Source organism: Centruroides sculpturatus, unplaced genomic scaffold (genome assembly GCF_000671375.1).
Source record: "Centruroides sculpturatus isolate CEXI.00-Female unplaced genomic scaffold, Cexi_2.0 scaffold679, whole genome shotgun sequence".
Taxonomy (NCBI): domain Eukaryota; kingdom Metazoa; phylum Arthropoda; class Arachnida; order Scorpiones; family Buthidae; genus Centruroides; species Centruroides sculpturatus.
The window spans coordinates 300,931-327,545 of NW_019385053.1; the positions used below are offsets into that span (position 1 = coordinate 300,931).

Sequence of the window (26,615 nt, forward strand, 5' to 3'; positions counted from 1 at the left end):
TAATTGTTTGAAGTTTATCAGTAGTTTTAAAATTATACTGATATATTAATTGTAGCATTTATAATGTTTATTGTAAAATTTATGTTGTTAACCAAAAACACAAGACAATGAACAAACAATAGTAATATTTTATTTTTGTTTTAATTTTAAAAAATCTATGTTATATTATATACTGTATAAACCAAATTAAAAGTTCAGTAAGATATTTATCTATTGATGGCTTTTCAGAAAATTCTGAAAATTATAGATCAGACAACAAACAGTTTTTATTACAATTTTCAGTATGAAATGAGAAATTCTTGAAACAATAACAATTAAATTTATTTCAAAAATTTCTGAGTAAAAAACATTTGTCAAAAATTCTGTCATGTTGCAAATTTATGCATCAAGATATATAATATATATAGAATATTTAATTGGTAAGGAAAATCTAATTTTTTTATAGATAGACATCACTTAGTTACCAAATTTTAAGTATTGCCAGGAATGGCATGCTACATTATTAACTGTTGAATATATACAAGTTTTGAGTTCAAGTATTCCTACATTCTAATCTGTTTTTTCTTTTTTCCTAAATATCAGTATTATCTGTAATCCTAAAATTTTCAATAGTGAGAGCATCATATTGTTAGATATGTTGTCCATTTGTACAGAACTGTGCCTCACATTGTAAGTTTGTCATTACAAATCATAAACATTGGAATAAATAACATTTTTTCCACTGAGCATTATTTCAGCATACTAAATTGTTAATTGTAAGATAAAATTTCATTATAGTATTATGTTGCATTTCTTGGTAATGCAATAATAAACATATTCTTTGTACTGTTTATTTGTTGTACATTATATAATTAAATGTTGATTGAAAATCATAAACTCGGATATGCTGTGAGATTGTATTGTTTGTTTTTCAATCAAACTTTCCAGAAATGATAAATATTATTTTTAAATTCTTCTTCTGTTGTATAATTAAATTAATATAAAATACCCAATTTCATTAAATTTATATATTTCTTTTCCAGAATGTTCTTTTTGCCTTAGGAAATTCATTTCTTTATTATGCTGATCATTTCAAGTTATATAGTTCATTCTGTGCAAGTCATTCCAAAGCACAGAAAGTTTTTCATCCTAGTAAGTCATGTTTAAAATTGAATGTATTCATATAAACTAGTTCATAAAAAATTGATATTAATAATAATCATTTTATTAAAGGTGAAGGAAATTCTGCTTTAATGGAATTTCTTCAATCACGTAATCCAAAAGGACAACATTCCTTTTCTTTAGAATCCTACCTCATTAAACCAATTCAGCGTATTCTTAAATATCCATTACTTTTACAACAACTTAAACATCTCACCGATTCATCTTCAGAGGAACATATACATTTAGCTGGTAAAATTTAGTATTTTAGATCATTTTAATAATTTTGATATCATATTTTTAATTATTTTTGTTATTAATTATGTATATTGGAAACTTATTATTATTCAATCCAAATGCTGGTATTAAAAATTGTCATCATTGACAAGAAATTTTGCATCATTTTTATTTTATGCATAGTGATATTATTACATTAAAATATGCATTTATTAATTTCACATTTAAAGAGTTAGTCTCTCTAATTAATATTTCAAACCAGAAAGATTTCAAATAATGATTTATTTAACAAAGACTGATTTTTTTATCATAATTATTAATTTATAAAAAAAACTAGTAGTAATAAATGATTAATCTTATTAAAACTGCTGTCATGACTATATAATTTATTTAAAGTTTGATTTAAAATGAATGTATTCATATATTTTATAAACAAATAATATGTGGAAGGATACAAAACTTGGAACCATTATAGACATCTTCAGCTTTAGAGTAGGAACCAGCCTGATTAGAAACCTTTCTGAATAAATCTTTTTGGTTATCTGAAAATTGAGCAGTTTTATCTTTATCATATTTTAAATACAAACTTAATTTAAAATTTAAATCTTAAATACAAACTGTAATTTTACAAATTAGCATGTATAAGAATAAGGATTGTTTATATAAAAATAAGGAACATAACATTATATAAGAGCAGTGCTGCCGTTTCTAGGGTAATTACTCTTTTCTAGGGTAATTTCAACCTCAGGGTACTGTTTAGTGTAGTCTTATATTTAGAGTAAGTCTAGGTGATCTGATGCTTTTATTGTAAAAATTTTTATTGTACACTTGTAAAAGAAATCTATGCCAGATTTGATTTCAGTAATGACATTTTTTCATATCTGCTTTTGCTTGATCAGGAAAATTCACAAAATTTAACAGTGAGGTTTTTGGAGCCATTGTTTAAAATGTTTAAAAATGTTAATATTGATTTACAAGTTGTAGACAATGAATGGCTTAAACAAGCCCTACTTAACTTGGGGTCAAAAAGTCATACTGTCAGATCCTACTTGTCAGAAATATTTAATTTAAAAAATGCTGCTGGAGAGTTTGTTTCAAAATCTTGAAAAATTGTTGAGTTTATTGATGATATTACCAGCTTCCAATGCATCTGTTGAGCGAATATTTAGTCAGCTACGTTTGTGTAAGACATCGCACAGACATTCCTTGAAAACTGAAATCATTTGTAACTTAATGCATACACAGTCTGGTATTAAAAAAAATATTGTTTTATTTGAACCTTCAAAACAAATTTTAAAATGCAAATATATATGTAAATAAATGAATTCTTAAGATTGATCATTTACGTAGCAAAGTATGTTTGAGATCAAGTGAATGGCTTATTTAATTTTCTATCTTCAGCTAAGATACACATGTTGAAAGTGAATTAATTAAAATTAAGTTAAATAATTGAATTCATTAGACTTATGGATATACTTTGTGATTATTTAAAGACCAGGAAAGATTTTTCTTGTTTTTCAAAGTGGGCTTACCAAACTAAAACATTAATTACTGTATCTCCATATCAGATGTAAATTAATACCTCTGATTAAAGCCTAAAAATCCTAAGACATTTTAGTTATTAAGATTTTTAAAAACAATGAATTAAGAATTGTTCTGATTATTATTTTACGATAACAGGAATCTGCATCATAGAATCGTTCTTCTTATTTTTTTTTTATCTGAGCATGAGTTTGATGATGTTTGTTTTCTCAATCTAGGGTAAAACAAAGGCACCATCAGGGTAGTTCCACCAGAAGCAGGTGGGAGCACTGTATACGATGGGAGTCCGATATTAAAGGTACAGGCCAAAATTACATTAACATTTATAAATAAAATATTTAATACATTCTACAAAAACTGCATACTTTTGTTTATTTCTCGACATAATTGCTGTAAATGTTGAGACATTTATCCCAGCGTGACACTAGTTTGAACATCCCTTTGTGGTACTATTGCTTGAAATAGTCCAGAATGGTGTCTTCCAATTCCTCCTGGTCCACAAAGTGTTTCCCTCCCAAAAATTTCTTTAAAGTTCTTATTATATTTGTCAACTCAGACTTAAATTATTAATAGGACTCTTAAATTGGTGTTAAGTATTAATACAGAATTGAGCTAAAGTTCTTAAAGAAACCAGACTTTCTTTATTGAGCCTTTCTGGTTTCTTTAAGAACTTTAGCTCAATTTTGCATTAATACGTAACACCAGTTTAACAGTCCTATTAATAATTTAAGTCCAAGTTGACAAATATAATAAGAATTGAAATAAGGACAATAAGGCAATAATAATTATTTAATTTCTTTAAAGGTTCGAATAAATGAAAATCTGACAGGGGGTTAAATTTGGACTATACAGAGAAGGTCCTGCAACAGGACCTTCTCTGTATAGCAGACCTTCTAATTATGCTGTACCAATCTGAGTTTGGTTTGATTTGACGTGTGGAGTATAATCCAGATTTAGCCCCCTTGGATTTTCATTTATTTGAACCTTTAAAGAAATTTTTAGCGGGGAAATGCTTTGCAGATCAGGAGAAATTGGAAGACACTATTCTGGACTACTTCAAGCAACTTGACAAGCAACAGTACTGTGAAGGGATGTTCAAACTAGTGTCATGCTGGGATAAATGTCTAAATGTTTAAGGCAATTATGCCAAGAAGTAAACAAAAGTATATAGTTTTTGTGGAATGTCTTAAATATTTTCTTTAATTATAAATGTTAGTGTAATTTTGGGCTGTACCTTTAATATTAGACTCCTCTCATACATATCTGTTACCTTATACATTCAAAATGATTAGTATTAAGGTTTTGTTTAAATGTAATATCTTTTAAATGTATGTATATGTTAAATATTTTATAAAGTCATATTTTTATTTATTAATGACATCTTTGTTAACATATTTTATAGTATGACTAAACTTTGCTTTATAGAATAACCTTAATACCTTACCACTAACTAAAGCTAGGGAACAGACTGGTTAATTTGTAATAATTTGAGTGAATTTTATTTAATAAATTCTATTATAGTCATCTGATCTTTATTGAATCTGTAGAAGTTATTCAGCCTTAACAATAGTTGTATATATCAAGAGGTTTCTGCTGATTAAGGTTCCGTTACCTTACATCAGTTTTCTTACAACATTCTACAGCCAATGCTTTGTTAGAAGGCTTTATTTCAGATGTTGAGTTTAAATGGACTTTAAGATTTCTCAAAAATGTTAAATTTACATTGGGTCCATCCATTTCAATTTGTGAGATTCTTTTTAAAGTCCATTTAAATTCAGAAAATATAGATTGTAATGTTAATTAATTGATTCAGGAACACGCTGCTTACATGTTCATGGAGTATATAAAAGTGCACATTCCAGTGTTGATTGGAATATAAATCAGTATCTTTATGTCATTTATTATCTTTTTAAAGATTTCCTATCAAGAAGAGCAGATTTTATTTTCTACACAACAGGAAATAAATAAAAATCTGAGATATGCTTCATTAGATAGATGGAAAATGGTCAAGTTATTGAAATAGCACTTATTTTTTTTTTTAAAAGGAACCAAAACGAAAATGTTAAGCTGTGACTAACTATCCTCCTTAAGGCATACACTTTCCATGTTGTCAAAAAATTTCTATCCTCCTTAAGGCATACACTTTCCATGTTGTCAAAAAATTTCTATGTAATGAATTACTGGCAGCAGAATTGTTATTTCTGTAATCAATTGCTTCTGATTTAGAACCATTTTTGAGACACTTTCAGTCAGACAAAAACCACCTGTACCATTTTTATGTACTTTCTACTATAAAATATATGTAATACAGTATTGTAAAATGTTTTCTGAAAAAATGTTAAATTCCATCAAAATTGCTAAGCATCTTCTTTCATTGGATACAGTGCAGGTAGGAAGTCAACTATGTCTAAGGGACATTGATATAGGTTTTGATGCCATGTCATTTGGTCTTTTTTGAAAAGAAGAAAAGTCTTTCTTTCAGATGTGATTGAGGTTTTTGAAAAGATAATTAAGAAATTGCTGTTAAATGATTGCAAAATAAGAGGAGCTTCATGTCTATCTTCATTTGTTAACTTCAGACTTGAAAGTGGGTCATTTGACTTGAAAATGACTTGTAATTGGGATGAATATGTTATGAAAGGTATAGTTACTGAAATAGATGTTGATTGTATCAAATTGTATCAACACTCTCTAAGGATAAAAGTTTCAGAAAAAAGCTAAAAACTTTTAGCATAGAAAAAGACAAGTTTGATAAGTTTTTTTTTACATTTGAATAAAATATATATTTTTCATGGCAGTTCTATTATATAAAGGAGATTTTCAGTCCATAAGAAATGTTTAGTTGAAAATCAGCATTGACAATTTCTCAGCAGTCAGATCTTGTGATAACAACATTTAATACATTACTTGCTGAACTATGTTATTAGCAGTACAAGATACTTTACAAAACGTAAGGAAACAGAAAGTTAATGAAAAAAAATGAACAAAACATTGCACTGGAAAAAATGAAAGAATTGAAAACAAGGAAAAAATGTGTTATTGCAGGCAGAGGAAGAAACTGAAGCATTACAAATAGAAATACAAAGTATGAAGAAAAAATTAAAAAGCTTGGTTTATAAAGTTTTAACTTGTGATTATTATAGGCCAATATTAAGTTTCTTTTCAGATTTTTAATATATCTTAACAATATTGTATTTCCTTTGCCTATATCATAAGTTATATTAATTTTCTGTAAATTAAATTTTTGAAGATTCACATGCCACTAATATCTCATTTTTGTAAGCTTTCTCCAGTAACATTAGTGAAACTAAAAGTATACTTTTTTGGCTTCAATTTGAAAAAATTGTAAACCTATAAATTCCTACTGTTGTCCATCTGCCTGTCTTTCATCTAACTCCGTTCTTGAGATTAAGGAAAGACAAGACCAGATATAGAAACATTAGAGGCAGGAGCCCCAATATACAAACTATATACAAACTACCAATGAAAACTGGAAGTCATGTTATTTCAATTCAAAAATTTTCCCCTGAAAGGATTCCAGCACGACTCTATTGTTAAAGGAAAAGTATGATATACAGGGGCAAGCCACTACTAATTTGAGGTGGAGAGCATTCATTTAATTTAAAATATATTAAAAATATGATTAAAAATTGCAGCCTGGCATTGTGACGATGTCGCAATAAATAATTCAAAAATAGCTTCCTGAACATGTTTTATTTTATAAGCATGTAAGTGTTGTATGTAATATTTACTTTTTTTTTTAACTCTTTCTGCCCTGTGGGCACTAAGAGGGCCTCTTTTTGCAAGCCCATCATGGGTTTGGCCAGGCTCACAATGGGGCTGCCAGGTGGTGAAGGACGGGGCCCGACATATCTGAATGGACCGCCCCCAAAAAATTCCTGGGGTTTTTTCGACCCACTCGGATTCAAACCCTGGTCCCCAGAGCGTTAGGCTACTACCTTGACCACTCGGCCATCCGGCTGCTCTGTAATATTTACTGTAAAAACCTACTCTCATAATTTTTTTGTTTAATAATAGATAAGATTAGAAAAGTAAAACTTAAACAGTTTAAGTTGCTATTTGATTTCCTTCTTCTCAGCATCCTCTCCTTTTTTAGTGTCATGAAAATTATTCCTTGTAGCTTGATACACATTCTAATATCGCTTTTGCCTTAATAAAGATAAAATGAAAGAAACTAGAAATTTCATTCTGTTCTTATTTTACATGAGAAATTGCCATAATAATGATTAACTAAAGTCAATAATCTTGCAAATATCATTTGTGAAAATAAAATCAATAAGTTTTTAAATCACCAGTCATCATTTCATTTATATTAATGAATATTGGAACTAAATTTCCTCAAATTGGTAATTAAAAATGTATATATGACAAATGAGAAATGTGTGTTCTATCATATATTCTAGAATAATTTGAACTTATTATTAATTTTAAAATTAAAAATTTTATTAATTTTTTCTTCTTTAATAAAATTACTATCATGTATATTTAATTTTGATATAATTTTAAGTAATAAAACTAAAACAAATATTCAAACTTATTAAAAGTTCATTAGAACTATTTTCTACAAATCAGGGCTGTGGAGTCAGAGTCGGGAGGAGTTTCTGTCCAGAGGAGTTGACACATTTTTTCCGACTCCGATTCCAGCATTTTAAATTAAATTTTCTTTCATTTAAATAAAAAACTAAATTAATTTTATATTTATTAATTTTTAAAAATGTATTTGTATTTTGTTGTAATTCATTTATTTTAAATACAAAACACAACAATTTAATTTATTAAATATGTATCAATAATTTTCATTGTAGTATTTGTGTTTAGTAGTTAAATTATTTTGACCAATTGAATTTGAATATTATTCATTCATTACTTTCTTATCCCTGCTCTAAATAAGTGCTCTATTTTTCTGAATGAGACAGACTAATTGATCAAAGTATATATTTTTCTTCTCTGAAAAAGGGGCTGAAGTAGCTAGATTGCACACGTTTTAGTTTAACTAACTATTCTGGAAAGGTGAAATTAAAGTGCAAAAGCTGTAGATTAAAGATATGTAGATGTAGAATTTTATTGCTCCCCTTTTTCCTCTTATTAAATATTTGTTAATTTTTTTATACAAATAAATATTAATGTAATTTTTCAGTTAAATATTAAAAATACTAACTATAAAAGTATTTGAGTAAAAGCCCAGGGCTCCTTTCAGAGTTCAGACTATTGTAACCCCTATGAGCATCTCTTCCCCCCATAACATGACTTGGTATTTAATTTTGCCAGAGTCGGAGTCTGCCTACTAAAATTATCAGGAGTTGGAGTCAAATTTTTTTTTTACGGACTCTGCAGCCCTGCTACAAATACATTTAAAATTTAACAAATCTGACTTTCTGTCAAATATTTTATACATTAAATAATAAATATTATAATAGAACATAGAATAATCATCACTAAATATTGTTTAAAAAGTTAAATTTGTGATTATTTAAATTTATTTTACTTTAATTAAATATATTAATTAGAAGCGTTAAAGGGAATGGAAAGAGTTGCTGAACATATTAATGAAATGCAACGCATTCATGAAGAATATGGTGCTATTTTTGATCATCTTCATCGTCAACATCTTAAGTCATCCAAACAAGTATGTATAATGCTTTTATACTGTCAAACCAAATTTAATTTAAAATTCTTCAAACTTTTATTTCATAATATATTAAGAGAAGAAGATTATAATTTTTTTCTCATTTATATAAAGACAGTTAATAAAATAAGTTAGAATGACAATTTTTTTTATTATCTTAAATTAATCATATAAAACTTTTATGTAATTACATATTATTAGAAAAACCTGAAAATACAGAAACAGATTTGTTTCTTTTTCTATATTTCAATAGTTTAATTTCAATATCTGGCATTGGATATACTTTTAAATATTTCCAGATATTATTATTATATTTTACATGAATATTATAATAATAATATTTTGTTTATGCTACAAATGTTTTAAAATAATTTGATACAGCCTTTCTTACTATGTCAGAAATAATTTCATGTGGATAACTCATGGGTTATCAATGTTTAAAAGTCAATTTAAAAGCAGATGTGTATTATCTGCCCATTTTAACTCTCAATTACAAATTCATCAAGCAGCTTGTCCTTTGTCTAAAGTCACCAAGAACATGTTTAGAAAACATACAAAATCCTTTAAGCACTGCAGGCATTCATCTATATTCACAATGCTCTTTCTGAACAACAAAAAGTAAGACTTGTATATTGAAACAGAAGAGAATGGAAGAGAACAATCTTTATTTTAATTGATGATAGAACTTCAAGTAGAAGTGTGTAATATCTTAAAAGCCCCCTCCCTTTATATAAAGGTATTATATAGAAACAAATTTTAATATGTCAGTGACATTCATTGACAGGTTCAAAAGTCAATCACTCAACTGTCAGAGATTTAAAAACTTACAAAAATTTTAATGTTTAAATAAAATTTGTACAGCTTTGTCATACTGAGGCTATCATCCAATAAATTAATATAATTGAAATCAAGCCCGAAAATAGATGATCTTATTTCAGAAAACGGTTTGCATGGCAAACAGATGGCTTATCATATTTGTTACAAGCATTCAACATTATTCAGTACAGGTAACCCCCATATAACACGGCACTTCTATAGCACGGATTCACTCTAACATGGTTCAAGAATTGGGAACATCCCCCGTATAACATGGTTCGGGAATTGGGTAAAACCCTCGTACAACATGAAATGTAACAAAGGGTGCTTCTTTTATACTTCCACGTAACTCTGCGCAAGCATTCTAATTGTTTTCGTGGCTACTTTGAATGCTCTTTCAACCATAATCCATTTAATGGTTAAATTTTACAATTGGGACCCTTCTTTTGCCTCTAAAAGCTCATTTTAGAATTATAGATTCCTCCATCACGATACTATCGATAGTGTGGGCACCACCATCTTTCTTTCACCGTTGTTCCTAAATGCCTACAAACAGCAACGCACTCCCGTTGCAGAGCGACTGCTATTAACGAATGCACACAAAAAACTGTTACCAGTTGATGATGCTCACGCTGAGATCATCATATAGGATGAATAATCCTCTAGTAAAATATTTACTTAAATAATAAATAAGTATTTTTTCTATGAAAAAAATAAATAAATAATAAATCCGACTTAAATAAGGATTTAACAGTATGTATTTTAATTTTTGGAACTTAACCCCCTTTTTCGCATTAGTTCTTTGTTTCGTATAACACGAATTCACATAACACGGCAATTTTTTGGAACGTAACTCCCATGTTATACAGGGGTTACCTGTATATTATTTATTTTCCCTTTTAGAATAATTGTATATCTATTTAGACAAAGCTGAATAGTTTATTATAATAAATTAATATAAATTATAAAATTAAATAAAATCATTAAAGATGGACACCAAGAGATTTTCTCCAATATTTTGAAATTATATTCTTTCATTCGCAAATATTGGCTTCAAGATGTGTTTGTCTCTTAATCTTTTTTTTGCAGATTGAAAGAAACAATTTTTCATTAGGAAATTCCAAACAGCTGACAAAGGACAATCCAAGATTGTTTAACAATTTATTAATAGTGGTGGGCCACATCTCCTGGGAAGTCATGTTACTGAGTGCAATAATTTGTTATAAATCAATTGTCTGTAATCATTATTCGGTGGAGAAATAATTTTATTCAAGAGTCATAGCAAACACAATGATAGGTGGTCACCTTTGGCTGTTAATCTAATTCTATTCTCATCACAGGCTCTGGAACAGAATGTCTGAAGAAAACTAATTGTTGGTAAAGTGGAAAAAAATATAAACAAATTTTTTGTTTGTATTTTTTTCCACTATATAGGAAATGGATATAAAATACTTATCTAATTAACTACTACAGGATATTCAACATGCTATTAAGTTATGAGATTCAAAATTTTTGCTTTAGCACCTAGTGTAACTGAGTGTAAAATAAATGCCTAAATACAGTATTTAAAGTATGAGACGATATCCAATTTTTTAAGCCTGCCACCTCTTCCACTATTTTTGTTCTTTTAAGATTAAATTTGATCCATAAATACTATCAGGACAACCAATTAATAGTTATTCTTTCCTAAAGAGCTACTGCTGTGTTAGTCAACAAAATCATTTGTTTTTATGTATATTTTTTATCATGTATTTTGATTAAAATACAAATAAAAAAAGAGATAACAATTTTTTATTATGGGCATTATTTATTTATTGCACATACAAAATGTCATAAGACAATTGATATCCTCCCCAAAAGTAAAGTAGTATAATATAGGAGGATGTTTGTGTTTTTGTGATATTAGGGTAATTTCAGAAGTTTGACTCTGTAGAAATTTTGGTTACTTAGTATATAGAGAAATTACACTAAATTGTTTTCATTCTTTAGTTTGATCTTATAGAAAAATCTCTATATTTTAAGAATTTAAGTAATAAATTTCATTACAAGGTATTGATGATTATATAATATCTTTCAGCATGTTGATCTAAGTCCTGGTGAATTGCTTTATTATGGAGGAGTTGAATGGCTCAACATAACAGAATTTTTAGGAAAAATAAAGAAAGGCTTAGAATTACATGCAATGTGTTTTGTATTTAAAACTGCAGTTGTTTTTCTGTGTAAAGAACGAATTCGTCAAAAGAAAAAGTTAATGGTAAGTTTTAATAGTAATTTTATGAAATTCAATTTTATTGTTAAAATTTGTTACAAAGAAACAATTAGTAACAAGTAAATGTAAATTTATTTGTTTCTAATTGTTGTTACTACCTGGATAAATATATAGCAATATTTAAAATGCATACTTCAAAACAAAAAATAGCACATATTTGAGACCCTTTCCTATTACAGAAATTAAAACTGTTGTATGAAATACAAATAAGATCATCCTGCTGAAATTCCATCCATACATTAATATAACAGATTGCAGAAGACTCATTTGTAAATGACAAGAATCCTTTTCAACCATGTGTAAATGAGAAAACGGTTGATTATACTTTACTGTTGTTTTCTTTGACTGTCAAAATTTCGACAGCTGTACCCTAGAAAACAGTGTGATGAATTTTGCACCACAGATAATGATATACTTCTTGCCACACAATTAATCATTATTCTGTTGTATGCTTGAACTTTGCAAATTTTATAATTTTGTTCATTATTATAACTGTTAAAAAAAGAAATCCTTTTTTAGTTCTTTTTAAAATCAATATTCCTGATCATTCACCATACTTTAAAAATTGTAAATATTTACAATTTTTAAAGTTTCATATTAAGGGTAATTTCTTAGAGTGGGAAAAAATGTGACATTGCCTGATTAGTAAGTACATAAAAATCATTTTCATTTAAAACTTATTACCAAAATATATAGCTTGAATATTAACTTTTATTCTATATATTTTATATTGTCTTTATTTTGTAATAAATTGTTGTTTTAACCTAAAACATCTGAGGAATTCGTTCTTGATAAAAATTTTGAATATTCTTCAGTAAGTACAATATATATTAAAAATACTGAGTTATAATTTAAGAACAAAAATAATAAATTCAGAAAATTATACAATCATAAGGTGTGTTGTGTATTCTCCAATAAAATAATTGCATTGAAAAAATAGAATATAAATATATTTAAACATCCTACAAAACATGACACAGTTGGTGTAGCTTTATTCTATTTTTCGAATACAGTAGAGCCTCGATTATCCGACTCAATTGGGGACTGGGGTTGGTCGGATAATTAAAAAGTCGGATAACCGAAAAGTATGAAAAAATCCATTATTAGTGTAGTATATTATTATATCCCATGTAATTACTATATTGCTATTAACCTACTTCGTGTTGAATTTTCCTCCATGTTAAGCCTAACAAAAATTTTTTTAAATAATTGTTGCTATTGTATCGTTAAAAATTAGAAAATTAAGCCTCGTTTAAATACTGGCTCCTTTTCATGGTCGAATGAGTGTTGCCAGCTAAAACACGTAAAAATAATATTAAAGTAGCCAAGACATAGCCAAAAAATGTAGCGCCACATCACTAGCAGACATGTGAAATTTGCCGACTAGAACGGTCGGTTAATCGGGGGTCGGATAATAGAGGCTCTATTGTATAAACTTTTTTTTTTGATTAAATCAAATTTCAATGCAAGTTTTTAACCCCCTCCTTGAATTAATTCAGAACTATTGTTAAGTTCACTTCACTTCACTTCTAATGTATATTTTAATGCTAAAATCATTGTCATAAAGTTCACCATGATATTATAACACATGAAACTTGACTTGAATTAATCATTGGATAAATCAGATCCACTATTATCTCCCTTGAAATTAATGTAATTTTTAAAAAATTAGTTAAAAAATTCAGATCAATATTTATAGTTCCTTTGAACATTTTAAAAATTAACTACTGATTTACTGAATACGTGCATTTAATAGAACAAAGTTGTGCAGATGTCACTAAATCTGACATTTTAAAAACATAGCATGGAATGTAGTACATTATTATTTTTTTGGTGATGTCAAATTTTCTCTTTGATTAAGAGTAAGAACAAAATATTCAAACTTTTAACTAAAAAAGTAAACAAAACTATTTTTGTGCAATCTTCAAATTATTTATTTTTTGAAAAATATAACCATCACCCTTGGTGTGCATATTATGATTTTCTATAATTTCATTATTAAATGTGTGTTATTTATCTGATTCTTTACAAATTTGATAAATATTTCATATTTATAATTTTTCAAAGAAATACTTTTTTAAAGGTATGTTTGGCCTTTGATATATGTTGAATTATTTTCAAACTAGAATTATCCAAAGATCAGGTCCTTCAATCTTAATTTAGTATTTGAGTTTATAAACTTGTTTTATTTATTGGTTTTTCCAATATAATAATTTATGATAATTTGTGAATTTGAAATTTATTTTCATATTTTAATTTTAGGGTAGTTCAAGTAAAACTGGTTCTTCAGAAGTCGAAATTATTCGTTATCAAGTACTTATACCAGTAACCGAAGTTCAAGTACGTGCTGCAACTATGAAAGATGGAGATTCTCACTTTTTGTGGGAACTCATACATCTTAAGTCACAGATTCAGCGAAGATCAGAAAAAGTATATCAGCTATCAAACAGGTAAACATATTAAGAAACATTTCATATTGAATCTTGTCAAGCAATACCAACCTGAAACTTTGAGTGAAATCCATTAGGAGCAAGAACAAAAACAAAGTTTCAGGTTGGTATTGCATAAGTTTTTAATGTCTTCATAAACTATGCTGGAGCTTGTCCAAAATGTGAGAGCAATGTTTCAACTATTATCAGTTATAGATTAAGTAATGGGGAACTAAATTCTTTTTTGGATTTTGATGAATATCCAAATTTACTCAAAATTTTAAGAATTGTAAGTTATTTATAATCTGGTAAGAAACATGGCTTTCTAAATTTAACATTTTTATTTCGCAAGTTTTGACCATTTAGGCATGATTTGCATGTGCACTTCCTGCAATATTGCTTTTTCCTTCATTTTCAATCAAACTTTTTGATGAATAGAAGTTTTAAGAGGAAGTGGTGCCTCATACTTCGAATTTAATTCATTCCAGGAAACTACTTTTAATGGAAAAAATTGTTTGAAGTCAAAAGCAATGGAAAGCAAATTAATCTATTTTCAGATCCTAAACCATGCCTATTTTGATAAATTAAATGTATTCATGATGTTTGATATACTTATATAATAAGTATATCAAACATCATGAAGGCAATTATTTGGTTGTTATTTTTGTATTTTATTATAATTGTGTTAGTTTTACCTCAAATTATATGTCCTAAATAAATGTATTTGCTGTTTTAAATTTATTATGTTTTTATTTATAATTGGGCTATAACTCTGTATTATTAATTTAATTATTTAAAGAGATGACACCTAATGTCCAGCTCTAGTAGCAAATTACTAATTTAATGATTTAATATTAAGTAGAGTTAGCCCAATTATTTAAATTAATGCTTACATTTTGTTATAAGTTTCTATGGTGTAAGAAAATGAAAATTGCATTTATTCACTTGGGCATCTTAAATATGGCCACTAGATCCACCATATGCATACCACTTTTGTGCATCTCAATCGTCCATATTATGACTTTCTTCTTAGACTTTGTTGCATCCACACACTTCTTGGATCCCATGCAATAAGTTGGGTTGAAGAGAAAAATATGTGAAATCTATCTTAAGCTTTTGAACAAAGCAGTAACGTATTAGTTGTGTTTATTTTCTAAGTTGAGAAATTTAATTATAACAGTTACAAAAACTTTATTTTACACTTAAGAGTACATTTTTCACTGTGCATACAGTTTGAAGTATGAGATACAATTCCAAATTGACAATATGTTAATAGATGACTGATAGCAGTATTGCAAATGTTACATGAGATGGATTTCTCATATTTGGTAATTTGATCTTCATGCAAAGTTGTCTTATCACAGGACTCATTCAAAATATGTAGCTTCAACCAGTAAGCTGATTGACAAACATGTACTGTGTTTTGCAGAAAGTACCAAAAATTTTTCTTTGCAAAAGTTACAAGATTGGATAGATCAGGGCTACAGGATGGATGCTCAACAACATCCTTCTCTTTCTTATATGGTGTCATTATTCTTTATGACAATAGCAAACATACCAGATGCTTCCCCTGATGTCTTGATGCATGTCCAGTGTCTGAGTGTAGCTCTGAGAATTAACTGTATTGCCAGGCTCTTTGAAGGACTGCTATTGCTGGTGTTTATAGTAAAAAGAAAAAAAATTGCTATCAGCATCACTTTGCCCATAAAAGGTTGCATCTTGAATTTCTTGGGTTTTGGTGAGCTGGCATGCTTATGTTGCATACTGATGGCTTTGCTAGATGATTTGAAATGGTGGCACCACATTACATCATCAACCAGTATGCATAGTAGGAAGCCATCACTATATTATTTGTACCAGCACAAACCGATACTGACTGCTAACCATAAGGATCAGTGTATCTGTAAAACCCATTACAGACAGACTTTTCAATACAATTTATTCATCATATGCAGCAGAGTATGGTGTGTTATTTGGCAATTCAGAATAATGTGAACATAAGCTTCTCCAACAATCTTCGGTACAGTGTTGTTGATTTTAGCAACAAACTCATCAGTTGCAATAACATACACCTGCCTGAAATTTGCATGCCCAATCCTTCACTGTCAATTTTGATACACATTTCTCACTATATATAGCATTTATTCATTGATGAATTTCACTTGTTGACAGCCTTCTGCATTGAATCACAGCACATTGATCCCATATTTACCTCTTACCTCACCTACCATCACTGATTGATACATAAGCAATGGGAGCCCAGACAGGTTTCAATTGATCACACCTCAAAGATTTTGAGGATTTCCAAGGTTCTTGTGTTTTCAATCAATTTAGTGTCTCATAGTCATCATTGGCCAAGACTGGCATAACAAGCCAGTACCATGATCATGGCAGATGATGTAGCTATGTTCCTTTAATCTTGCCCAAAGTGATCAATTCATAACTTTAATAGGTTTAAATGTACACTAGTATAATTAATCATAGGGGTTTACAGAGTTACAATCTAATTCTTTATACATTGTTAAGTATCATCAACCCCTCATTAGTTATAGGTGTATATGTCCAAACATTATATATCTGGCAATCTGACTAAAGATAAAGCTTCCAGAGACAGTGAATGTGCAAATTCACAAGATTATTTGCCATGCAGTGACAATGTCTACATTTTATAATGACATGTTAGGGCCAAGATCTAATAGTTATATAACATTCCTAAATGGAATGAACTTAAACTTTTATAACATTTTGGAAAGCTAAGGCTTGTTGCACCTGAAGCAGACTGGTGAACATAGTGTATGGCCATTGTCTTTTGTTAAGTATAAATAAGGGTTTAGCTGATAGAAAAAGGGAAGGATTCCTCTGAGCAGCATACATGAGGTTTCTACTCTCTCTACATTAAATGTTGGCATGCAGTTTTTAAGCTGCAAGGCTGTGGGTTGAAAAGAAAACCTGAGTTGTAACATACACCAATAAGTAATGCAGCTACATATAAGCTAGAGTAAAGATTTAAGCTTTAATCTAATACTAAAATTAATACAGAACCTAAGCTAGTAAGCCCTATAAGAAGGTTATCTTAGCTATAAGTTATTCTGCAAGTTAAATTTCACTTAAAACTAGTTATTCAATTTTTTTGTTGTTTTGGTTATCAAACTTCTTTTTCTTATTGACTAGTGAACATAATCAAAAATTTTCATCAGACACATGGAAAAGTAAATAGATACTGGAAAAAAAGTAGACTACTTAATAGGGTCAAACTATGTTTGTATTGCAATGATTAAACAGATAACTTCTCTTAGTATAGTCTCATTTAAAATTAATTCCACTAAGATTTAGTACAGCTTGGAAGCAATACTACTACCATATTCATTTCATACCATTACCAATCCACAATTACCTTCTCTCCCATTTTTCCCTTTCAGTCTTTAACTCTGCTCTTTGGGTACTAACAAGGAAACTGTCTCCTAATAAATTTTAATAAAATTTAGTTAATAACTATGTTAAAAGTATACAAACGCTATTTTAAATTTGTAGCATTCACTAAAAGTGTTGATCAGAGTTATAAGCAATCAAATGTTGCACTACTTTACAGTAGTTTAGCACAGTTACGCAAATTTTTAGAAGTGAAAGGGTCGCGGAGGAAGACGGCGATATTACATTTAGAATAAATTCTGGAATTTTCAAAAATGGTTAATAATTAACTAAATTTTATTAATTCTTCAACCATTTTTGAAAATTCCAGAATTTATTCTAAATGTAATATCGCCGTCTTCCTCCGCGACCCTTTCACTTCTAAAAATTTGCATAACTGTGCTAAACTACTGTAAAGTAGTGCAACATTTGATTGCTTATAACTCTGATCAACACTTTTAGTGAATGCTACAAATTTAAAATAGAGTTTGTATACTTTTAACGTAGTTATTAACTAAAATTTATTAGAAGACACTCCGACAGTTCCCTTATAAGTGAACCTTTTACCCATGCCCAACATATCTAGATCAGACAAGTCAAAAAATTTCTGACATTCCCAACTGGATGATTGAGGCAGTAAAAAATATCAATCAACTAAATAGCAGATTGATATTTTTTTACTGCCTCAGTCATCCAGCAACCTCTTTCCTTCCATCAATCATAATATACAGGCCATAAGCTTTTAAAACAACTAATATAGTTTTCACAGTGGCAATAACTTTACATCAGAATAACTCTTTCACATTATATGATCATTTTAAACTATCTAAACTCCAAACAATTGATTGTACAATACTATTAACAGAGAATAATACACACTATATGCCACAGATAAAAAAAAAATGTTATGACAACATATTTCTCTTGCTTCTTCTACACTCATTGAGGCCTTTTGTACACATTTATCACACCTACTCATAATATTCTTTGCACACAATCTGTCAGTCTCTTTGGCAGGTGGCCCCTAGGTCACTTGCCACACACCTCAGAGCCAATAGATAATCATAAACAATTTATAAACATGTACATATAGCAATCAATAATACCTGATTGGTACAATCGGCTCGCTAATTACAAATCCGATAGTTAAAATTTTACAGTTAATTACAAGGAGCATCCATATCATCGATCTGCTTGCACACAATTCTTCATATTCAATAACAAAAGGGGTTGATAATCACGTGTCGGAAAAATGTTATTAATCACAAAAATAATGTAGCAAGTGTTTCTAACCCACAAAGTTCTTTCTTCTATAATTGGAGATATTGTTCCTCATATCGTTCACATGTTGATGTAGTTGGATTTTTCTTTCCTTCCCCTTCGATCTCTTCCAGTTCATATATGGCGACTCTTACCTTCCTTCTCCTTGGTCTTGTAACGGTTCTTCCAGCACACGCAGGTTATGGAAAACAAAAAAGCACTCCCATTGTGGGGTCACCCTTTTATATCTCCCCTTTGTTCAGATCTCCCGCCTCCTATCACGTGGTCTCTTGAACAGCCAACCAACAGTCCACCAACCACCCCCTCTCAAAAGGTGGTGCACAACACGAAGGAAAAATGACATTCACGCATTACAAAAATAACAAAACCTGACACATATAATGAAAAAATAAGCAAAACAAAAAATATAATTTACAAGAAAAAAGTGCATAGCACTACACTCACTTCAACAATCATTCATTGCTCATTTGCTCCACATGTCCAAAACACCTCACCTTATGCCCGTTCACTTGCTTGTTTTTGCATTCCACACAACTCATGAATCCCTTCACTCCTTATCCTATCCATGAGCATCTTGCCAAAAACTACATGCAGCATTCTCAGTTCTACAGCATTCACTCCATTTTCAAGTTTCTTCTGCCACATCCACGTTAACACCCATACAACAAGGAAGGTAACAGCACTTGCTTGCATACAGATAATCCTACACTCTTAGATGTACACTCATTCCAAAACAGGCAGTTAAACACACCAATGACTTTCAAACAAGCTTCTTTTCTCCTGTCTATCTCCCCCTTCAACCCACCATCACTATCACCACATCATAACTTGGGGAGCATGGGCAGAGTGCACCATGCTCCCCAAGTTATGAAGTTGTCCACTTGTTCCACATTCACACCATCCAGCATCAAGTGGCAAGCTGTCCTATCAACCTTAGCACATTCAAACACCATGCACTTAGTCTTATCAGCATGTATTCGTAGCCCTTTCTCTTGCAACACCTTGTTAAATCAGCTAAGCATACTCTGCATTTTCTCCTCATTTTCAATTAGCAGCACTGTATCATCTGCATACAACACATGAATATTCTCATTCCCAACTTAAATCATTTGGATGCAGGTGTGTGTGAAGCTTTGACTGATGGTCATCAGTCAAAGCTTCACACACACCTGCATCCAAAAAGATATTAAATAGCCACAGACTCATTGCAATTCAGATGGGGGGGTGGACAAAGGTGCACAAAGAATTCAGAGGAGGTAGGACACACACAGCAACTTCCATAGATTTTTATGCTTGACAGAATGTACTAAAAACTTTCATTGAGAAGCAAAGAAAGTTTGCTTCTCAATGATCAGCCACTCCTGAAATTACCTCGTACCACTCCTAAAACAAACACCTTGCACATCCCACACTTTACCATCAGTCACTTGCTGCAGGCACTGTACAAACAGTTTCCCCATACACCTTACCTGGAATGCTGAGCAGGCTTGTAGCACGATAATTGTGACAAGGCTGTGCGCGCCAACTATCTTTACAAAACAGCACAATTACACCCCTGCAGGTGATCCGTGCATACAGAACTGTGTCCACGGAGGCAGCCTTGGTTCTTACTGGGTTGCCCCTGGTAGTCAGCCAGCAGGCAGTCTTCTATAGGACAAGAATAGAAGGTTTAGAGGTGAAACACTGTAATCAGAGGTACTCAATCATCAAACTTGGTTGTCGGGCAGACATACTGAGGGTCCATCCTGCCTACAGGATAGGATTAGATTGAGGGGGTGGTGTTGAACTCCATCAGAAAAGACAATATGCAGCACCTACTAGGCTGCCATCTTTCGAGTCATCAGTGTATATTTCAAGTGTACAGTCAGTTGGTCAGACCGAAGGAGGAGGAGTCTGTGTTCTAGGCGGAACTGTGGCCCTGGAAGAGGCATCCCAGTGGCTCCTACAACGCTGGGTCCCAAGCTGGTCACAGTTTACTCCGACAGAGACCATACGGTACTGGAGATCAGAGATAGGGTACTCATTCAGTCCTTTTACACTTCTTACTTTTTTCCAAAACAACTTTTTGTTAGATTCAAAATCATTAGACACACATTTACAATTCTTGCAAAGATAAGTTTGCTGAAAGAGAGTAAGCTACGTGTAAGTCTCCCATTTCAAATATATATAATCACACAGTTCCATTTTACCTGCAAGCATACTCATATCCCTTTTTTCTTTTTTAGTACAGCTTCACACACACTGTCAGTCATCCAAGGAGCATTCTTTGCTTTCTTACCAATTTTCACATTACTGCATATATCCGTGGCACTCATTACTAGAGCATTCAAACACACCCATTTATCCTCTATGCTTGTACACTTTCATGACATTTTTTGTATGAAATGTTCATGCACTTGTATGTCCATTGCAAATGCAATTTAGGTGGCAGAAATGTGTGAAGATGCAGTCAGAATAAAACTAAGAAATGGTCACTGTCACTGTCACAGTTAGCACCTCACATGACCCTAGTGTTTCTCACTGATCCCTTCAGTTGCTCATCACACAGCACAAGATCAATCATACTCCTCTGTTGCAAGTCCCTTCTTTCCCATGTATATATGTGAATATCAAGATGCCTGAAATAGGTGTTCATTACAGAAAGACACCCCCTTTCACCATTATTATTTATCTTGGTGGTACCAAACTTTCCATTAGCCCAGAACACATCCTTAATTAATGTCGTCCGATGCAGTATCAACAGGGATGTAGTCAGCAATCACCACAAGCTTGTGCTGGATCAGATTTCAACTGGGCTTAATCAATCTCTCATTCACACTAAGCAATGACAAACTGTTTCACAGTCTGTAGTAATAACTCCACATCTGCCTCATCAGATCACACAATGCCCCTTCACAACCCCCTGCCCTACTCCTTTTTGGTTTGTTTCACACGAGCTCAAAACTGCTCAAACTCACTCACAATATCATCCAGTTTATCAATTACACCTCTAATATTCTACACTCCCAACTTTAACACACACAGTAGCAGAAGGGAGGTGACCAAGGTCACCTCCCCCTTTGTGATTGAACAGCACTATCTTGTAGTAAACTTTTTACTGACTGCTGATTAATGTCATCGGGTCATAGCCATATGGTTTTGTATCCACAGGTTGCTAACCAAAATATGGATATACTAGCTGGTAACCGCAACTTCGCCCACGCGGATTTTGCAAGCAAACCCCATTTATATTCAGTATTTCAACAACCATAGTAATTGTTATATAACACCTACCGCTGAGAATGATGAGAATCAAACGAACTGTTTGTAAATGTTCCAGAAAATTGATCAAATTGAAATCGTTCTATAATCGAACCAATATGCAATAACAAATTCGAATTTAAAATGGTTTGAACATTTTGTTAAAAAATTGAAATATATAAAAATATTTATAACAATGTCTGAAATGTTATCAATTTAATACACCTAAGTACTCAATGAAAACTAAACGTAGTTAAAAACAAAAAATCGCATCTAAAATAGTACAGTAGAAGCCATTCTTCAGGTTAAGCCTTAATCCTTTCCCCCCTCCCCCCACAGGGGACTTTCAAAAAATTCCTTCTTAGGGTATGCCATGAAAACACACACTAACTGCGTACAAAATTTCAGCTCTTTGATTCATCATCGACAAGAGCAAACCACTGAACCTAATCAGTCAGTCAGTCCAAATTAATTTTATATACAGTCAACCCCCTATAACACAGTAGATACGTTTCACTTTATAAGAATTTCGTGTTATAGGAATCCTTAAATACATAAGCAAATCACAGCCTGACACGTGTGCAATTTACGGACTACGGCTATTTAAAAGGTTTTCTTCCATAAAATTAATTGATTCTATATTAATTTCACTCAACATTTCCAAAACACACATAATTTTTTGGGAATAATCCGTATAAACTATGCTATAAACAAAAAATTGTAGGATTACTTACCGAGTGTTCGACCACACAATTGCTTAAGCTGTTTTCGTCGCAGAGCAGCGCACCAAACAGTGGCCGCGTTTTCTGATAAGTTATTTTTCTGCGAAAAATTTGTTGAACTTTGGAGACATCATTAATAGAAATAATTTTTATGGCCGTTGAATAAGAAATGTTTTTTTCACAAGAAATGTACACAATTACAGTACTGTATTAAGACTTACAGAACCTAATTTAGGTCTATATACTGTACAGATGATAGTAAACTCAACTTACTCGCCTAAACTCTCGGTAGCGTGTAAGTAGTTCGGCGGCTCATCCACTATTGGTCCAGATTCAACCAATCCTGTCGCAACACGAGTCAGCGATGACGTTTTACCGCATTTTACGAGTCTCTTTTAGCGTCTTTATACGAATGTGGCCACAATTTTTTTGCCACGATATACAAATCCACATTATAGGGGGTCTACTGTATTTAGATTTGTATTATTTTAAATGAATTGTTTTTTTTTTTTTATTTAAGGGAATTATGATATAATGACTAATCAATAATTAACTAACAGTCATAATCAAAAGTATTACTAATTAATATAATTTTTTCTTCTCACTGTAGAAAGCCTTGAAATAACTCAAGGAATTGTTTTTTTTTTTTTAGGTAGAGAACTTTAGAAATAATGCAGGCGAAGGCTAAACAGGCTTGTGAGTCTGTTATAACATAACAGGCCCTTCCTCTCCTATAATGATACATGTAAAAATATGAGGCCCTAAGCTACGTGACGCGAGGCCCTTATGGGGTCAAGAAAAATTTGAATTAGGGGTCCCCAGGTACTATAGTATAGTACAGTACAGTGTTCAGTTCAGACATTTTTCTTCCGGAGGAATTGTTTTGGGGGAAATATTTTGTTATGAAAGATTGGTTTGGGGTCCTTGTTGGTGGGAGCCCCAGATAATTACNAAAGTAAATATTTTTTATTTTTTTGCAGCACTAACGAATTTAGAAATGCATTCTTACGTACAATTCGACAAATCATACGAGAAAGTGTAAGAAACATGACAGTTCCAACTAATAAACAAGTGTCTAAAGATAGAATTGCTCAATCCAAAAAACAAGTGGAAGGGCAATGTATTGCTAGGACATTAAGTGCCAAGAAGAAGAGTGGTAAGATGCCTCAACGTCATTCGGCTGGAAATATTGGAAACAACATGACTATAGAAACCTACGACAACGTGGATCAAAATTTTTGCACGAGGAGCAAAACAGTAGCAGACGGTATGGACGACATGGGTAATTCCAAAGAATTTTCCGAATCTAGGGGTCAGTCTCCTCTTCCATTAGATTCTGAAAGATCAGACCGGTCGGACAAGTCTGACAAATCGGACAAATCTGAAAAATCTGATAAGTCAGGAAAATCCGATAGATCACAAGGAAGTGCAAGCAGTGGAAAAGCCAATTTAGGAACATCAAAAGCTCTGAGCTTGAGTACAACTTCTACTCTTTCTAATTCTAGTACAGGTAGCAGTTCCGCAAAACTAGTTCAGTCAAGCAATCCGCCAACCAATTATCAACCGCAGCCGGTGGAGACAGCCGGATCACCCGTGTGGAAATTGAGGGAAAATTCATTCGATAAATCTGCCACTTTACCTAGTCAGAGTAAATGTAAAGACAGTGTTAAAGAACAATTTATCGTATATGATGATTATAGAGGATCCCTCTATGCCACACCTCCTAGTGCTCAGAAAAAAGATCATATTACTTCTAGTAAGCGTACGGATTGTTGATTAAGTTTTAAAAACAAAGAAACACATGCCTTTTATACCATCGAGAGTTTGAAGTATAAGATTTTCACTCTCTTCTAAGATGGATTTAAAAAAGAAGGGAAAAAAAAAGACATTTATCTAGTCTGTAATCAACACCAAATCCTAAGGCAAAGAATTTCTCTAGGCCAGTGGAGAACATCGCGTTCCCAACAAATCTAATCGTAGAATAAATAATGAATCTCAGTGCTCAAATGGTAAACTATTTAAAATATGTAGATATACAAATGCCATTATACATGAGAACTGTCTTAGAAGGTATTTCTCAAATGGAAGTTCTCTTTCCAAATCACTCAAGTACAATCCCCATTGTGAATACCTTCTGTAAGTTTTGCACAAAAAAGAAAGATTGTATTACAGTTTGTGATATCATATTGGGAAAGGAAAGGGTATTGCTTATTTATTTAATTTTCAAAATATAGTCGATAGAATCGAGTGAATAACTAGAATTTATTTCGGGAATATACAAAAAATAGATTTTCATAGTATCACTCATGCAATATCACCCAAACATTATCTTAAGATCAACAATATTTATTTTGGAATTTTAAAGGTTTAATTCTGTGATCCCATTTGGTTGTGCCACCAAATAGATATAAATTTATTTGTATTTTAATAAGAAAAGAAAAATATATATATATATATGAATATAAAAGTTAAGTTATCGATAAGTTATTAAATTAATAAGCCAATGTTTTATATTTATTAAATTAAATTTGCTCTAGAGATTACATATATTTCTTACTCGGTAATCTTCTAGAGCGGAGAGAAGAAAACGGGTTAACAGAAAATCAACCAAAAAGTGCCGTCTTGTTTTTCTTCTTACAAACTAGTGTTGCTGCATATGATTTAATAATTAATGTGCCATTTAGGAAATTATTTGCAACATGCCACTCAGTGTCTTGCGGTAAACTTATATAAAAGATTAATAAAATTACTACTTTTAGATGTCATAGTTATATTAGCAGTTAATAGTTTTAATGATTACATTGATAAATTATTATTATAAAAAGGTAAGGAAAAAGTTATATTAGGAGAAAGATTGGGAATTTTCCTCAGTATATACTAAAAGTGCAAACCTTTTAATCAAAATAAAAAATATATATATAAACATTCATATAACTATTATTATTATTATTATTATTTNTTCAATAATTTCATAATTTTTTTGACATATTGAGCAATAAGATATATACAGATTAGGATCGTTGCTCTACTTCAGGGATTCCCAACTTGTGTTCCGTGGAATTATTATTTAAATTTTGATATTAATTTTAACTTAATAATAATAATTTGATTTTCTAATGAACAAAACACACTTTAAAGTAAAAAATTAAACTTAACTTCATTTCGACTTTAAAATCATAGTATTTTAATTCATTAATGATTTTTATAAAATATTAAAAGTGGAAATAAAATGGCTACTTTAGTTAACTTTTCTAAAATTTGATAGTTATTCGGATGCCATTTTCTGCCTTAGAAATTGTGTGAGTTTGATTAGTAGATTGCCCGTTTAAACAAAGGCAGTCGGAGAACAACAAACAAGGAATGTTGTGCCTCATAACTACAAATAGATGTTTATTATGTACTTTCCTAGCTAATAATGTATAAAGCAGTCACATTGTTACAGACCATTTTTGTCACCATATCAAATTTAATGCAAGGTTATATATGAACACTAACATTGTAAATGTTTTAGAATAATTTAGGCAAATGAAAATTTTAATCAAATGTCTTGATTAAAGAAATTAAAAAAAAAAACAACATACATGTCAAATTGTTGCATGTTTAAAAAAGTCTGGCAGCTACCCTATATTGGAAGATGAACGTAACATCAGGGTATATTTACATTATTTATTCAAATAGGCAGCTACAATTTAGCTGTAGTGATCATAACGGGTTCCTCCAACAATTGGATTACTTAAACCCTAAAAGTGTTTGTAACTCGGGAATGTCTCTCCCGACGTCGTTTCGTGTTATTTGTTATACTGAGAAATCCATAGAATGATCCCATTTAAACTTTTTATAGATGATGACTTGTGTTCGATCTTGATTTACATAATGTTTGAAAT

At 30.8% G+C, this 26,615-nt stretch overlaps 1 protein-coding gene across 1 annotated transcript in view; it reads left to right on the top strand.

Annotated features, from left to right (window-relative positions):
- LOC111633991 overlaps positions 1 to 24,615 on the top strand; it is a 271,060-nt gene extending 246,445 nt beyond the window's left edge. The window contains exons 23-28 of the mRNA XM_023378659.1: positions 1,023 to 1,131; positions 1,213 to 1,392; positions 8,448 to 8,566; positions 11,460 to 11,636; positions 13,914 to 14,101; positions 23,712 to 24,615. Of these exons, the coding sequence (XP_023234427.1) occupies positions 1,023 to 1,131; positions 1,213 to 1,392; positions 8,448 to 8,566; positions 11,460 to 11,636; positions 13,914 to 14,101; positions 23,712 to 24,507 (1,569 nt within the window). The 3' untranslated portion in view covers positions 24,508 to 24,615. The remainder of the gene's footprint in view (positions 1 to 1,022; positions 1,132 to 1,212; positions 1,393 to 8,447; positions 8,567 to 11,459; positions 11,637 to 13,913; positions 14,102 to 23,711) is intronic.
- Positions 24,616 to 26,615: the final 2,000 nt, after the last annotated feature.